The sequence below is a fragment of the Amyelois transitella genome, chromosome 3 (assembly GCF_032362555.1).
Source record: "Amyelois transitella isolate CPQ chromosome 3, ilAmyTran1.1, whole genome shotgun sequence".
In the NCBI taxonomy this organism is placed as follows: domain Eukaryota; kingdom Metazoa; phylum Arthropoda; class Insecta; order Lepidoptera; family Pyralidae; genus Amyelois; species Amyelois transitella.
The window spans coordinates 11,090,164-11,107,744 of record NC_083506.1 but is presented as its reverse complement, the minus strand read 5'-3'; the positions used below and the strand labels follow the sequence as shown (position 1 = coordinate 11,107,744).

Below are 17,581 nucleotides of genomic sequence, written 5' to 3'. Positions count from 1 at the left end.
AGCCTATCACCATTAACAAAAGAGATTTAAATCACAAGAAAGTATCAGGGAACTCATCAAATAAATTAAAAATATATATATATAAATACATTGTGATTATGGACGTATCTAGCGGAGGGGGTGCGGCATGCGGGATGTAGACAAACACAGGATTCTTTACCAACATTTTATTACAAATCTACACATTTATATACAACTACTTTATATATCGACTATAAATCAACTTACCTTCCCGTACGAATATATTAATTTGTTCTTTATTTGTCTGAAGTTATATAGTTCGGTATAGTATTAAATTAATAAATGACTTAGAATATGTTAACTTTGTACTTAAAGCGAAATGGTTTAACTTATAAGTACACAGATGCCGAATTAAAGCTTAATGTTATACATTGTGACAACGAAGTTATTAATTATAAAATTGTACTACTTGAAATGCAAACTGCCATAGTGGCGCCCTCTAGTTAAAATAAAAAAATGTTGGAATTGTAAAAAATCTAACTGTAATTAATAACCATTCAACGTGGCAATGCTTCCAGCCTTCCGGGCACGAACGAATGACTTACATACATGGACTACACATTTTAAATTTTGCATTTATAATATAAGATTGAATGGTATTCTATAAAGTTTAAAAATAAATTATTTGGATTTTCAATTCAGCGTCTGCGCCACTGCGGCTGTTCAATCCATATTAAACCTTCTAAAGTACCTATATAAACAGTTCGCCTTTGGCTTATTAGTATTTGGATTAGTTAAATACTCGTATTTGTTTACTTAGTATACATATTATATTCATTTATACCTTAACAGACTATACTTTAACTAGATAAAAAGAATAAACGCCAGATTAATAACGAATATCATTATGGATTATTGACTGTGTCAAATACACAACAATACAAGAATTGCTTCAAAATTTAAAATAGACTTTTAAATAACTGGATTATTCACGTGTGAGGAAAGTTAGGAGTTCTTTTTTGCTGAAAGCGAATTAGTCTTAGACTAATATTTCAAGAGATAGTTGCACTATTTGTAACTATTGCTAGGCGTCTGCAGTAACCAGGAGTTAGATGAAGCACTCTGAAGTGGTCAGTTCTCCTCAAAGTTCTGATTCTAGAATGTTTAAAAGAAACATGGCATATGTTTCCTCTCTCTCTCCTTGAAATTTACTGAAGGGAGAAAGAGAGAGGTAACAGAAGCTATGCTTTTTCAACGTTCATAAATCGACCCTCTGAAGCTCTTCAGCTCGCATCTTGTATGTTACACTTGCGGGGTCATCGCAGATCATCACTAAACACCTAAATGCTCCACTGTCCCTGATTAACCCGTGGCGCGTCCTGAACCCAAACATAACCACTAACACGAATTTGGAGTTTGGGACGCGCCACGGGTTAAGAAATCGGGCTCCTAACAATAAAATCAAACGGTGCAACGTTCTCTTAATCTTTAAGCTCGTCATGCATCGCTCATTCCCCTCTGTATGTACATGTTGCGGCGTGTTCCCGTCGCGGCGCCATCTCAGTCCTCGACTATGAACAGGTCAGTCAGGAGGCTGCAACCAATAGTGCCAGTGAGGCCCTCGCCCACCTGCCCAGTCCCAGGTACCAGGTCAAATCATCGCGCGTGCTAACATCAAAATTTACTTAGCAGTGCTTTTGGTGCCACGCATGCATAAATTTGTTGACGGAAAAAGACCTAGAGGTCGCAGCCCTACAAGATGGTCGGATCAAATCCGATCGTCACTAAACACCGATCTCCATAAGGCCCTCCACGACGCAAAGGATCGCAACAGGTGGAAGGAAGAGATCAAGGAGAAAGTGATTCGGCGGGGGAGTCACGACCCTCAGCAATGAGGTATACGACGCGAGGAGGAGGATGCATAAAGAATGTTATTATGGTATGCTGGTTTCCAGCAAAAGAGTCTGGCGAAGAAAATGAATGTGAGGAATAACTGAGGAAGCCCAAAACTGGGCAAAGAGGGGAGAGAAAAGTTGTAAAGCGGATCCCGTAGCATTGCTGTCTGTGTGTGTGAGTGGAACCGGAAACACGCAAAGGTGAGAGAGAGATTGTTGGGACATAGTCAACTAGATTTGTATAATTATTGAAGTTAGAATAAAGTAAATTAATTATTAAAATTCGAATGTTATGTTTTGGTAAGGAAAATGACGTGTAACTAAGTTGTATTTGAAGAACAGAACTCAAAATAAGTATATAAGAAAAAATAAGAAGGGAAACGTCTATGGGTGCAATTGGGAACACGCAAAAAAGTCCTAAAAAGAGCGTATAATTTCAATCGTGAGGGTAACTATAGTAAACATGCTTGGCAGCGAATATCTTGCTAAAATGCTGTGCATAGCTCAAAAATGTGCTAAATGTAACATCTCAACATTTAACTGTTACTAAATTTGTGTAACAAAAATCGTTAGCATGTGCGATAAATTGACACATAACACATAAACACAAAATAACCCATATAGCCTCTTTATTAAGGGGGTATTGTTCACTACATTTACTAAATTGTTTGTTATTTTTAATACTATTTATTTTTTGGCTTCAAAAAGAGTATTTTTACTATGTAAAAAAATTACACAGGTTCTAAATACTTACATATTTCGCTTTATGCAAAATATGTAAGTACAATTTTATTTGCAAACAATTTGGTAAAGGCCATTCACCTCTACGTTCCATCTACTTGTAACTGTAGCACATAAACCCAAGCGAAGTGTTTCATGCAAACTATAGTAGGATCTATAGATAGAGATAGCACTACGCAGGCACTACAGATTTTCATATTGTCTAAAGTATAATTTTTGAAGAGTATTTTAACTGTGATTTGTAAGAAAACTTAAAAGAAAGAGATGGAATAGGCACAATTTTTTATCAAAAATAATCAATTGTAAAAATGGTGTCCTACTCGAATTTTAAAGTAAAATATTACAAGGATATTAAAATAATATGTAATAGAGGCGCGTTCACTGTCAATGTGAAACGCAATTAAAAATATACAAAATACAGGATGTATCTATATGATTAGGTAAAATGAACATATTTCACGTTGACATTTGTCACGTATTGAATATATAAAATCCAAAAGCTTTTGGATTTTGTGTGTCGAATTCCAGAAAAATCTGTTCAGTAATTTCAGGTAATAATAAAACAAACTATTTCAGTTAATACCTTAAAGTATGATCATGATTACTCGTTACAAATACACTTAATAACATACAGGTAAACTTTGAGAGATACTTTTAACAAGATTATATATTGACTGATATGAGTAGTATTATTAGAGTATTTCGGAATAAAAAAATATAATAACTTAAATTAAACTAAATTACCCCTCAAAATTTACAGACCTCGTTTCTGGATTTGCGAAGACTTACACGTACATAAGAGTAGTTCGTTCAATTTCATCATACGCAAAAGAAATCACGGAATTAATACGACTTTTTTTTATTGAAGTCGGTTGAAAATGTGTCTTCATTAATTGTTACAGGACCTAAACAAAACACTAACCCAAAATTATCATATCATCCAGAAACTTGGGACTTTTTCACGAACGTTAAAAGGCAATGTCTTATCATCTCTCTCTTTTCAGCTCCGAGTTTTAACTGGAGTGGTAGAAAGAGAGAGAGAGAGAGAGAAGATAAAATCTATTGACTTTCAAAGTTCGTGTTTGGCTAATTGTGCACCCTCTCGCACAATCGTCGCATGCGCACGGTATTTACGTACAATGAGGCGGGCGCGGGTTTCCCGCCGCTGAACTGGCGGCGCACGGGCCGGGGACTGTCCGGGACGGCCCGCCGGGGCAACGGGGACGTCAGCCCTAGTGGTTGGAGGCCCCTAGAGTGGAGTACGGGACAAAGCGTGAGTACTAAATACAAAAGTACATATCTACAAATCAGAAGCCAAACTCGCTATTCAAAATTCAGAAAGGCATGTTATATCATGCAATTAAGGAAGAAACACTTTGCAACTTTTGACACTTTCAATGTTGATGTAATTAGTAGTAGATTAGTATTCAAACTAATGTTTATAACTTTCGAAAATAGACATTGGTATAAGGCTGAGGTAGGATTCGAACCTGTGCCTTTGTGCGCATCACACATTTCAATCGGGCACCTTACCGATATATTTGAATTTTACTAAGATTAATGATGTGGAGAAAAAATAAAGAATTTATCATTTTATTTTTGATCAAACGAAAAAAAGTTATTTTTTTATTATAAAATTTTGATTTAGGAAGTTGGCTTCAAATTGTACTATCGTAATACTAAATTACCAAAACAACGTTATATGGTGAAAAAAAAAGTGGCAATCACTGTCACTGCGTATTTTGTGAAACAAAGAATTGTTAAATTTTAAGACAGCACAAGTGTCAAATACATAATGAAGGATGTTTCTCATTAGAACGGTGTATCAATCTATCAATCTTTATCTGCGTGAATTACATGTAACATAAATCCTTCCAAATACAAAATGTGTTAACGTGTTAAATTTGTGCACCGTCGTACACGGACCGCTCTAATAAGTCATACCTAAAAAGCATTGTAATTTTTAGTATATAAATAAAAAAAAATATTCAAATATTTTGCTACTGGACAATACTGTGACAAATTAAAAAAAAAACTCATGTACAATTTTAACTAGGTACTTAAAGGTTAAAAACGATAACTTGCTATCGATTACTTTAATTATACATCTACACTAATAGAAAAATAAAAATCATTATTCAATCCATTACAAAAAAGAAACAAAATTTGTTTGTAATAAATATATAAATACTACAGAAAGTTTTAAAATATTATCATTTAAAACAAACAGAATCTATTAACAATTATGTTTGTATCCGCAACAAATTTTTGGGAAATAACGTGTTCAAATTTAAATTTACCGTATTTTAATAGGTTTAGTATATTTATCAATGTATAGGCAAACTAGATACAAATGTGTGTACCTATGCAGATAAATTTAAAATATATAAATACCTGAGACTGCCCGGTGCACTGGGAACCCTGCTAAGAGGCGCCGGCTTGGGCGAAGACGGTTCCATCAAAGATTGCGTCATGGGGTCCTCGTCTGATGGCAACACGCCCAAGTCGCGAAGTCGCACTGAACCGCGCCGGACTCTGAATAGAAGAAGACAGAAGATACCTTCTATACGTACTCGTATTATTATTCAACAACTGTATCTTTGTACCTATGTTTGACAAATAAATTGATTAATTGATATGAGTGGTAAGGTAACTCATAAAGGAAGGTCTTCTCGTATTGAAGAGCTAGCTCTTATCGGTGAGGTTAGGTGAAGAGTTCTTCACAAACGGTATAGCTAGGTACCGTAGCAAGGAAAGCGCGACGCTGTTTTTATTGCGCGAAATACTATAGCTGATTCGCTTTTTATTATAACTTGAAACGGGACAGCGAGAGTTTTTCGCGAGATAAAAAAAGAAGAAGAGGTATGACTTCATCATCGAAATGCACCGCGTCCAAGTCGCGAAGTCGTAACCAAGACGGCCCCTGACCGGAATTAATATTAATAATATTCCAGAGGTTAAGTAAGCTCAAAATCGAGATTACTATGTTATATTTAGGGCCATTTATGCTAGTTTTTTTTTTTGAAATTCTATTGTAAAAAACAAGTGCATAACTTGTTACGAGCTGTTTGTTTTACAAAAATAAGCGTCAGTTAGCGAGTGGTTAAAAAATACGATTCATATTAAAAAAAACATGATAATCGGGGATTATCGATTCCGATCGAAGTTAATGGGTTTAAAAAAGAAAACTTGTTGTGTTTATAAAATAACTTAAACTTAAACATTATCTATTATATAGATAATGAAGACTCACGTGTTCCTTTGGAATGGAGAATTGACGTTATCATCTGGCGGCGACGTAGGCGCCGTGTTGACTTCTCTCACGCCATTCGGCGGTAGTCTTTCAAGTAGAGAGCTGCAACAAATTCGGTATAAGTAAAACTGTTGTGCGTATTTCCTTTCATAAAATATTCAAAGAAATCGGTTCCTCGCATCTGAACTGAGAGGTTCCTGGTTCGATCTCCGGTCAGTTCATGGTGGATAAAGAACCTTCTCTGACTGTCCTGGGTCTTGATTGTTTATCTAAGTATATATTACAAAATACAAGCCTCGAAATGACTTCGGGCAAGCTCGACCTGTGTGATTAGTCCCGTATATTTTGTATTGCTGCAACTCACACCCTATTGATTTGTATTCCATATGAAATTGTAAATCGTGTGTAGCAAATCAAATAAATGAATTATCTATCTATCTATATGCAAGCATGTACCTACATAGATTTTTCCCGTATAAAATGGATTTAGTGCCGTGTGGTTCCCGGCACCAACACAAAAAAGAATAGGACCACTCCATCTCTTTCCCATGGATGTCGTTAAAGGCGACTAAGGGATAGGCTTACAAACTTGGGATTCTTTTTTAGGCGTTGGGTTAGCAACCTGTCACTATTTGAATCTCAATTCTATCATTAAGCCAAATAGCTGAACGTGGCCATTCAGCCTTTTTAAGACTGTTGGCTCTGTCTACCTCGCAAGGGATATAGACGTGACCATATGTATGTATGTAAAATGGATTTACACGAACCTGTCGCTGGGGGAGACGCAGCGCGTGGAGCTGCCCGAGGACACGGCGGCCAGCAGCGCGGCCAGCGCGGGCGCGGGCACGCCCCACGGGTTCAGGTTGTGGTCCCCGGCCGCGCGCAGCGCGCTCGCCGCCCTCTCCGTGTTCTCTTCCATCTAGAACACATTTATACTGAATTAATGAATTCATCAGCATTGCGATACAGCGGGCAAATGCCGTCGACATCTTTGGTAAGTTACCAAAGTTGTTGACGGCATTTCCCCATTTCACTATGGGGGCCATTTTTATATATTTTTTATTATAGTTTTAATTTTAATATTAAATATATTTTTGTGTCTTTATACTCAAAAAAATAACATCATATGAAGCGACTCCTGTCATACGTCTGTAACTTTGCCTGGCACGTCCACTAATATAAAGAGTATCCATATTAATCTATATCTGTGCAAGAAATTGAGTCATTAATTGGTCACTTCGCTTGCTGATGTTTTAGTCAGGGACAACTACGAGCCAAACGGAAAGTCAATGTTTGTGTTAATTTTAATACTGTTTAAACAATAAATTTAAAAAAAAATGTTAATTTTTTTTTGCTTCAACGCTAAAAACGAAAACATTCCATCATTTTTTAAAAAAAACTGTTTTAGTACGTCCCTAGACTACATAAAGCTACAATTTCAAATCTCTAAGTCCAATTTTTTGGGTTAGGCGTTGATACGACGGTCAAGCGATGAGTTTCCTCTTTTATATATCTATATAAAGAACATATCCGAAGACATACCTCTTGCAGCTGCGCCCTGGTGTCGTGCAGCAGCTTCAGGTGCCTGGCGGCGTCCTGCGCGTGCTGCAGCGTCAGCGCCGCCATCCTCTCCAGCGCGTAGCGGGCGGCCTCCGTCGTGTCCACGTGTTCCAGCAGGACTGGCAGCTCGTTTTCTTCATTCTCCTCCTGTTGGATATAAAGATTTTTCAGTAGTTGATTCATTTTTGTCGTCTTGAGAAAATGTGTTGAAGGTTTTGTCATTGATATATTTGATAAATGTAGGTATGTTATTACGAAGTTTCAAACCTTTATAAATCCCGCCGCTGTCACTATGGAGTATGCAACATTATAGTGGCAGTAGTGGGATCGGACCTCTATATACATGGTATATATTCTCTAAGTATCCCCGTAGGTAGTCTAAAAGCAAACGGATTTCAGATTGGTCTCGCTGGCGCAGCTGTCTATACAGTTATCAATCTAACCTCGAATAGTGGGTATGAACTAAAGGGTAAAGATAACTTTTAAATAGTCGGGGCTTTTGAAGCATAAAGCGTAAACAGCGCACCAATGATCTGGTTTTCATAACCGGAAAATTGGTTAAGTCATGAGTTAGTGAGAGACGGCTTTTGTGGCTTAGCGGTAGTGCGCGGTTCGAATCCCGGCCAGGGTATGACGAGAAACGAACTGTTTCTAATTGGTCTGGGTATTGGATGTTTACCTATATAAGTAGTTTTTATTAATAGCATCGTTGAGTTATTATCTCGTAACACAAGTTTCGAACTTACATTGGGGCTAACTGTGTTATTAAAAAACATGACCGACCTCAATCTGCATGATCTGCGCCTGCGTGTCAGCGATGGCGCCCCTGAGGTAGTCCAGCAGCACGCGGGCATCAGGATCTGAACCTGCGTCCTTGGCAGCGCGGTCTCGCTGCCGCAGCTGGCGCTCCAGCGCCGCCTCCAGCTCGCCCAGCGTGCAGCGCGCCGCGCACGTGCGCGACACCCAGCACTGCAACTTGTTCCACGCCTCGCGGAAGTTGCGCCCGCGGCGACCTGCTTGCGAATACCTCATTTTAACTACAAAGATACCCCTACGTGAAATAAAGAATCTGAAAAGTCTTATTTTCATTGCGTTCTATAAAATTAACACATATATAACGACGTTTTTATCCATTACTGAGTAGACAGAATCAACGATTTTGCGCGCCAATAGGACACAAATTTTTGCACGCTAATGAAACCCCATCATCAGAATATGTGGAAATCAACATAAAAACAGTTCAATCATCGAGCAAGCAATCTTTGATGAGAATTGAATCAGAATATTTTATACGTATGTATTCAAAGACACAATGAAATATGACATTTTTTATAAAGGCATTGCCCACTCACCGTGTAATCTTCCGGCCGCCCTGCTGCTCAACTTGTCCCGATGCCCTCTTCGTAGTAACGATACTTCTTCTTGTTTACGTCGTAATACCTACAAAAACACAAGTATAGTCATACTTAATAAAATTTATAATAAGTTTATCCATGCTTTATAAATCATCCTCGCGTTAATCCCAGTTATATCCTCACCTCTTTGAAGAGGGACGATGCGAAATGACATACGGTTTACTTTTAACATGAAAGTTTCCGCCTTAATATTAAAATTATGTAAATATCTCTTAAACTCTTTAACTGACACACTAAATTAAAAAAAAAATATTGACCTGTTCTTTAAGTCTTGTTTCAGCTTCCAGTGACCTGATAATATTTGCATTTTTCCTAGATTCCTTCCGAAGTTGTGCCACCTGTAAAATATGTATATTTTCATAAACCAGTTTATGTTAGCTAGAAGTATGTATGTAGTGTAAAGGATGTTAAAAAAAAATATGGATTATTGAAAATTGGTAAATTTATAAACAAAAATGTGTAACTTTTTGTGAAATATTTACCTCCTTAGCTCTCGCGGCTTCTGCTTGCGCGTGACGTTTCGCTTCTGTCCGCATTTTTTGCACTAATTTCACCTGGAGTAAATGAAAATGTCTGTGATTTTTAAAATAATGAAAAAAAAAAACATTTCTCTTAGTTCTCAACTGACAGTTACTTAAACTTGTACAGATGCTTCGTTTCGAAGATGTTTTAGATATAAAAAGGTCAATGGAATACTGGCATATTTAGATATACCTAAATAGATTTATTTTCAGAAGATTATACAAGATAGGTATAGTTTTATATCATCAACGATTGATAGTCATACCAGTAACATGAACAAATTCTTTTAGAACTTTAAATTATCGTTAACGTCTTTATTACGTGTGTGTGATAATAAAGTCATTAACGACAATTGAAACTTCTAAAAGAATGAAATATATTTGTATAACTTACCTTATACATACATACATACATAAAATCACGCCTCTTTCCCGGAGGGGCAGGCAAAGACTACCTCTTTCCACTTGCCACGATCTCTGCATATTTCCTTCGCTTCATCCACATTCATAACTCTCTTCATGCAAGCTCGGCGGTTTCGGGTACTTTTGACCTGACCCTTTACTTTAACTTACCTTATCCCTCTTCATATTCTGCAACTCGGATCGCAACGTCTGCAACTGCTGCATGGTCTGTTGCTGCGACCGCTGCAGCCGCGTGTGCTCCCGCTGCGCCGCCTGCAGCCGCTTCAGCTCCCGCGACATGCTCGATACTCGCCGCTCGTACTCATCTTTCACACGTTTCAGTTTTTCCGTCGGTTGGGACGATTGGGTGGCTGGAGGAAACGGTAAGAATGTTAATTTTTCTTTTTGTTTCATTATAACATTATTCAAACAAATTATTTATTTGATATTTGTTTTTTTATGATAATCTGTTTAAGGTTTTTTTATATCTTGAGTTGTTATGTGCACGAGTCAATGCCTATCTAATACACTTTCCTGTCGTGAAGTAATTTCCAACCGTTTCTCGTAATGCTGCCCGCAGTGCTGCCAACTGACGCTACGCCACTTACTGTTCTATGTTTCTCGCAGAAATATCAATCTACCCTCATAAAGTTTAACTTACTGAGTGAAGCCAAAACTTTGTGATGATGCAGGGTGTCCAACTGTTGCTCGTAATGCTGCCGCAGTGCTGCCAACTGTCGCTACGCCACTTATTGTTCTATGTTTCTCGCTGCAATATCAATCTACCCTCATAAAATTTAACTTACTGAGTGAAGCCAAAACTTTGTCCTTCTCGTCGTTGGTAGCCTTGATCTGATGATGCAGGGTGTCCAACCGTTGCTCGTAATGCTGCCGCAGTGCTGCCAACCGTCGTTGCGACGCTTCTAATTGCTCTATGAGCCGGGCTTTGGTGTCGATCTCTTCGCTTAGGGCCGCCAGTTGAGCTGATAAGGCGCGTTGACCTAAAGAATTAAGATATAATAAATTCAACATGCGTTTTGTTTTTAATTTGGCATACTAATGTTGAAAATTACAAAGATCGAAGGTATAAAAAAAAACACTTTATCATTGCGTAAAGTTTCTTTGAATATTATTGTTAGTTTTTCTAATGTAACTTTCTTTTTGTTTTTATTTGTTTTTTAATTAACTTCATCATCATTTCGTTCGTAGGACGTCCACTGCTGAATATAGGCCTTCCCCAATGACTTCCACCTCGCTCTGTTAGAGGCGACCTGCATCCAACGTTTCCCTGTGGACTTCAGCTCACCATCCACTTCCTGTACGTGGTCTTTGCTCGAGGACGTTTAGGCTCCATCGGCCATCAGCCCTTTATTTTCGATTTAATTTAATTAATCAATTTAATTAAGTAATTTTTAATGCATAGTATGCAACAGAAAACTAACCCCGCTGCTATTCACAAACATATAATAAGCGGATCTAACCGGATAAAAAGGCGTTTTATTAGACTATTACATTTATTCCTGTATACCTTGTTTTATCTACATGTTTTACCCACCCTTGGCCTCGTCGTCGTCTGCGTCATGGTCGTCGTGGTCTTGGTCTTGCTCGCCGTCGTCGTCGGAGTCGCCGGCGCTCTCGCCCTCGGCGCGCTCGCGCTCCTCCGTGGGGCGCGCCAGGCCCGCCGCGTCGCCCAGGCTCAGCTTGTGCTGGAACTCCAGCTCGCCCATGCTGCGCGCTAGGAGCTCTTTTTCCTGAAGAGAACACCGGCCGAGTGAGGGTTGAGAGGTAGTTAAAAATTTTCGATATCAAAAAAATTTTATTCATGTTTTTTTGGTATCTATTTGCTGCGTGCGAGCCCTCCAAATTTCATGATTCTAGATCAAAAACGGGTAAATACATGTAAAACGATATGTCGCAAGCTTTTAAGAGAAAAAAAGGCACCATGAAGTTACAAAAAAAAAAAACAGAGAAAATGAGGCGGATATCATGTAAACGTTCTCCACCAAAGTTAATTTCTTCTGACAGGCTAGGTGCGATGCCTGGGGAACGACGGCTTCGACGATGATGAGACGGAGATTGTATTTATGCTGCAATTCGCAAAATCTTTGTTTGCGCGATTTAGACTCTTCGCTGCTGTAGGCCGAGCGCGTCATTATCTTCGCTATAATTGACAGTTGGCGTATGACATTAGTGATGTCACCACAGTCAGAGTACACGTTACCTTGTAGAGTTCGCGTTTGGCGTCGTCGATGACCGCAGCGGGGTCTGCGGCGAGAGAGTCGTGGCGCGCTCTAGCGGCCAGAGCTTCGCGTCTTCTACTGCCCTCGTACAGAGCCGTCGCTTCCATCAGTTGTGCGCGGAGTTCTTCTATCTCGCCCACGTAGCCCTGAAAGAAAAGTGAAAGTCAAAGACGCACTCAAAATTTAACCCCACTATGGGGTTAAATCGTCTTTGAAAAAACATAATGGATGTTCAGGATTGAACGAGATCGAGAAACGTGGGGCGGCGGCGCGGGCTACTACGGTGGCCCGACCAGCTGACTGCCCCTCTCCTTCGTCTCTATTGAATAATGAACAATCCATTTTCCCTTCAATTCCCAACGTTTTTGGCAGACATGGAGTAGGGCACTTCGCTGAGATTGGTGCGTGACCTAGAAATGTCATCACAAGTTCAAATCTATGGACATTTCACATTTGATTGCGGTTTACACATTGATTTGCTCATCAATTTGTGTTTGAGCGACATCAAACTGTTGGTCATCTGATGTCAATGTCTGTGCGATGTCAAACGGATACTCATCGGACTGTGGGTGGTTGAGTATTTTAACATACATACATACAACTATACGGTCACGTTTATATCCCTTGCGGGGCAGACAGAGCCAACAGTCTTGAAAAGACTGAATGGCCACGTTCAGCTTTTTTGCTTAATGATAGAATTGAGATTTAAATAGTGACAGATTGCTAGCCCATCGCCTAAAAAAGAATCCCATGTTTGTAAGCCTATCCCTTAGTCGCCTTTTACGACATCCATGGGAAAGAAATGGAGTGGTTCTATTTTTTTTTTGTATTGGTGCCGGGATATGCACGGCACGAGTATTTTACACCGTAGAAATTACCTGTACAAGCGAAGTAAGGGAACAATCAGCAGCGTCTGGGCTGCCGTCCTTGGGTGCCCAATTGTTGAGCGCCTTCTCAGCCAGGAGTTCGCTGTTCCTGGCAGACAGCTGTTCTATTGTACCCTGAAAGTGACACATGCAGTCATTATAACAGTAAATATACTTTGATGAACATCACACAACAACTTCACCGCTTTCACCTGATGCAGTAAACATCAACCTAGTTCAGGTCACGATGATCTGATAGGAGTCTCTTCGGGTAATTACCTGACTTAACCACTCTATAATCGTGGTCAAATGGAGACCCGTGGCTCCTTTCCAACGTATGTAGGGCAGACGCCAGGAAGATGATGCCCTCCCTTAAGACGATGGAATTACAAAGTTTTATATCTTTCTTGACTTTAAAACTTTTAAGGTTATAATAATTTTGCAATTGAAACTGATAAAATAATTTATAGACCTATCACTTACCTGCATAGCCTTAACCCGCCTCCGCAAGGATTCGACCTCACCCGTCAGAATGGCATTCTCTTGAACTACATCACTCCAACCTTCTTCGCCGTTCTCAGAAATCACACGTTTACCCTGTAATCGAAATAATTACATTGCAGAAAAGTGTGCTGAATATTTTTCATTTTACACCGCGAAATGTTTTTCAGATTTCTCGATGATTCTCATATATTTCTCACAAGTTTCTCGCTTATTATCACATTTTTCTAGTAAATTTAATTACAATGGAAAAAGGGAAACCTGATCCCTATGGTTATGGTTTTTATAAATGAGGCGTCATAAATCTATGCCTTTGAATGTCTGTATTTTTAGGTCTTGGTAGACGATGCAACGGTTGTTAATGTTTCCAACTGTATTCGCGTATTTAAACAATTTTTTAAGCTTTTATTTTTTAATAATTACCTTACAAAAGAACCTTACCTGTTTGTACTCAGCTAACTCAAGCTGCAGTTTAGCCACTTCCTGCCTCAGCATTCTGATAGTCTGCGATGTTAGATCTTGGTTAACAATACAACGGTTCTTGATGTTTCTCGCTCTGTTCGCGTATTTCAACGTGTTTAAAGTCTCCATAAAGTCTCGGTCGCTCGGTGAGACGCACGCTATCATCACTGTGTTGCTGTTTCCTGAAATACAATTGATTTTTCAGTCTTTGCACGGGCTTGGATAGAGCCCGATTTCCGAAGCCCGAGATTCATTGAAGCCTTTCTTCAATTATGCGTAAAAGAAGTTTTATTATTTTATTACAATGTTGATGCGCAAGATATTATTGGTGTTTTCATTTTTCTACTTCCTTCAATCAACACACATCTGATATCACTCAACTGAACTTCGTTGATTTGGCATAATATAATCACACGTAAGGTATAGCATATTAAAAGCAGTGAGATCACCTCCCAGCGAGTCCTGCAGCAGCCTGGTGAGCTTGGAGTCGCGGTACGGCACGTGCAGCACCCGGCGCGACTTGTCGCCGAGCGCCGAGATCACGTTCCCGAGCGCCAGCAGGCCGCAGTTGATGGAGATGCCCTCGCGGGCCCGTTCGCCGGTTGCTCCTGAGAAGGTCAAAGAGTTTATTATAAAACTAGAGGCCGCCCGCGACTTCGTCCGCATGGAAACCCTATCAATCCCGCGGGAACTCTGGGATAAAAAGTAGCCTATGTGTTATTCTGGGTCTTCAGCTACCTACATACCAAATTTCATGGTAATCGGTTCAGTAGTTTTTGCGTGAAAGAGTAACAAACATCCATACATCCATACAAACTTTCGCCTTTATAATAGTAGTAGGAAGTCTCACGTAACGTGTATCGTGAGCCGTCAGCCTAGAATAGGGGTGAGAAACACAGTACTAAAAGACACTATTAAGATTTTTTAGGGAGTAAAGAAAGGATGCGCTGCTCGTACGAGTTTAACCGTTATGTTGGCGGAACCATGGGTGGTGGTGGGATACCTTCACGCGTGGTACATACACAGCCTATAAAATCCGCAGATAATGGACCTTTATAACAGTGAGAGAATTTACATGATATGTTCAGTACTTCCGATGATAACTCCATACAAACAAACAATTAAAGTTACAAAATTTACCTCTTTGTAATGTAAGGACGGATTTAATTGATTACAGTTCAACAATACAGTAAGCATTCATAGACAATAAGCTTTCTACCGTTAATTTGTAACGAGATATTGCAGCGGAACCATTAAATAAAATTTATACATAGTTTTATGTTTTCGAGCTTACTCTAACCACTCTGAACATATTAATAACTACTTGCATACCAAAAAATTTTTCTAAATCGTAAATACTTAATTTAATTAATACCTGTCCGTTTGAGTCTCTCTGAGCCGGCCAGGTCCACGAAATGGAACTTCGCTGTGAGTGTCTCGTACTGATCGGGCGCTTCGCCCTCGGGGTCACGTTCCGACATGTCTTGATCTGGAGCTAATCGCCTCATCCTCATCATCAGAGTGAACACTGCGTGCGATCTACAGCAAAGGGTTTTGTTATTACTGCCTTTATTCTTCTATTGAAATATTAAAGAGGACAATAACTGAAATATCAACGCGCGGCCCAATTTGCTGGGTCTGTGGAGACCGTGGAGGTTTCTCATATGGGCTAGGGACTCACTAGGAGAGGATTTCCTCAAAGTCCCACGAGACCGAGAATCAGCGGGATTTTTCGTTTCATGTGGATAAGAGTCGCAGACGACCTCTTGTTTCTCTATACATAATTATTTTATTCAAAACTTTTTTGAGTTTACTACAAATTAAATCTCAAAGAAACAATAAAGCGAAAGTCTACCCTTCAATTTTAATTTAAAAGCGATTTAGTATCCAGTGTATTTAATACCTGGACGACGATGAATTCATATTAGTGGCCGCCGTAGTCCTGGCTAGGGCTCCGGCGCGCAGGGCTCCTAGGGCTTCCCTCACGCCCCGCACGGTCCTCGTCGACGCTCCCACTATGCGGACGCCTCCGCAACCGTCTTCTGTTATCCTTAGAGCACCCTGGAAATAACACATAAATAAAAAAAAATCAAAAGAGGTTTAATTACTGTTTACATCTAGTGAGGACTTTATTCTGCAACTGAGCTTTCGCATACATAAGGTGGTTAATTTTATTTCACGTCTTCATACGTAAAGACATGACAAAGAAAAACAACTTTGCATTTTTCCCTGTCTGGGCTGGGACCCAGAGTCCTTAAGACCGCGATCTAGCAGTGGCTAATGATGTTTGACTTCTATAAGCCTACTAAGAGGTGACCTACCTACTTGCAGTTTTTGTACTCTATATGCGTGCTGATTTCCTTAATCACTTCTAACGACATCCACAGGAAAGAGATGAAGTGGTCCTTTCTTTTGCCTATATCATAGCTAAAACAGAAAGTTGCGGAATCCTTGATAAAATTAGAAAGTCATCATATAACAATACGCTCTCTTGAAATTACTAGCATAAAAGGCGATACAATAAACTAACTGGCCTTAAGACCTATAAAGAGTTCTATTCATTCGTCATTGCCCGCCAATAAATTTAACAACGCGTTTACGAACAAAATTACGGACGATGAATTGCATATCTTTTGTGCTATTGAAACACCCAATACAAAGGAGTGAAATGTAAACATACTTAAACATTGATTTCAGATAAGTAGTTTACAATGAATGTCTCCAAAAAATTGGGTGCAAGGGTTTTTTAATAATATAATATATTTATTTATTTGCTGTAGGTATCTTTAAAAAGGGTTCCAGATTTTTTTTATAAATATCCAATATTTTGCGCTGGTTGTGTAAAATTGATTTGGTATTTCGTCTTTAATCTACACTTCCATTGCCATTATAAAGTTTTGAAAAAAAATATATTTGTAAGGAATAAAAATAAAAATCTGATATGTTTGAATAGTGAATTTTATTCCTTAAAATTTTCACGGTTCTTTAATTGAAACTAGTAAAAATATTTCTAACATCAAAGCATTCTACTTGGAATATACCTAGTTTAAAATTTCCGAATCCGTATAAATCACGCTAGAAATCAGCGGAGGCGTTTGTCGGCTTATCTGTACTATATCTCTAGTACTCGGGTGGCACGCTCCGTTGCGCTGCACTGCGCCACGCCACGCCACGCCGCGCCGCGCTTAGCGATGTACGGGAATACATTCGTTTGAACAGCCAGATGCAAAGCGGACTACTATATTTCACGACAACTAATAACGAATATCGATCGACCGTAATTTGTCGGTAACATTTGAAGAGTCCTGGTGTGAGGAGCTTACCTCTGGCCAGAGCTTGCTTCAGTTTTATATCAACGCTAAGTACTGTTTTCTCCGACTTATGTATATACGAAGACGACGAATAACCACGACTGCTCTGTCAAGATCATACAGCCAAGAAAAATCTGAGATAAATGATGGTTGATTTGAGTTTTTGTGAAATTATTATAGAGGGCATAAAGTGGCATTGTCGAACCTCCTTTCGAAAATTATTGAAAACTAGCGACCCGCCCCGGCTTCGCGCGGGTGCAAAATTATAAATGTTATTATACATAAAAACCTTCCTCTTGAATCACTCTACCTGTTACAAAAAACCGCATCAAAATCCGTTGCGTAATTTTAAAGATTTAAGCATACAGACAAACAGACTAAAATAGCGACTTTGTTTTATACTATGTAGTGATAAAATTCGGTTTGGTTGTAGAATATAAGTCCATTTTGCTA

At 39.1% G+C, this 17,581-nt stretch overlaps 1 protein-coding gene across 2 annotated transcripts in view; it reads right to left on the bottom strand.

The window, feature by feature from the left end:
- LOC106129812 (kinesin-like protein KIF21A) overlaps positions 1-17,581 on the bottom strand; it is a 68,149-nt gene that overhangs the window by 11,234 nt on the left and 39,334 nt on the right. For both annotated transcript variants that reach the window (XM_013328491.2, XM_013328490.2), the window contains exons 5-23: positions 15,721-15,878; positions 15,193-15,356; positions 14,267-14,425; positions 13,797-13,999; positions 13,338-13,451; positions 12,867-12,989; positions 11,970-12,134; positions 11,304-11,499; positions 10,555-10,749; positions 9,920-10,119; positions 9,308-9,379; positions 9,083-9,163; positions 8,763-8,850; positions 8,194-8,423; positions 7,393-7,557; positions 6,618-6,769; positions 5,851-5,952; positions 4,992-5,132; positions 3,736-3,846 (exon numbers count right to left, since the gene is read on the bottom strand). In XM_013328491.2, the coding sequence (XP_013183945.2) occupies positions 3,736-3,846; positions 4,992-5,132; positions 5,851-5,952; positions 6,618-6,769; positions 7,393-7,557; positions 8,194-8,423; positions 8,763-8,850; positions 9,083-9,163; positions 9,308-9,379; positions 9,920-10,119; positions 10,555-10,749; positions 11,304-11,499; positions 11,970-12,134; positions 12,867-12,989; positions 13,338-13,451; positions 13,797-13,999; positions 14,267-14,425; positions 15,193-15,356; positions 15,721-15,878 (2,819 nt within the window). The remainder of the gene's footprint in view (positions 1-3,735; positions 3,847-4,991; positions 5,133-5,850; positions 5,953-6,617; positions 6,770-7,392; positions 7,558-8,193; positions 8,424-8,762; positions 8,851-9,082; positions 9,164-9,307; positions 9,380-9,919; positions 10,120-10,554; positions 10,750-11,303; positions 11,500-11,969; positions 12,135-12,866; positions 12,990-13,337; positions 13,452-13,796; positions 14,000-14,266; positions 14,426-15,192; positions 15,357-15,720; positions 15,879-17,581) is intronic.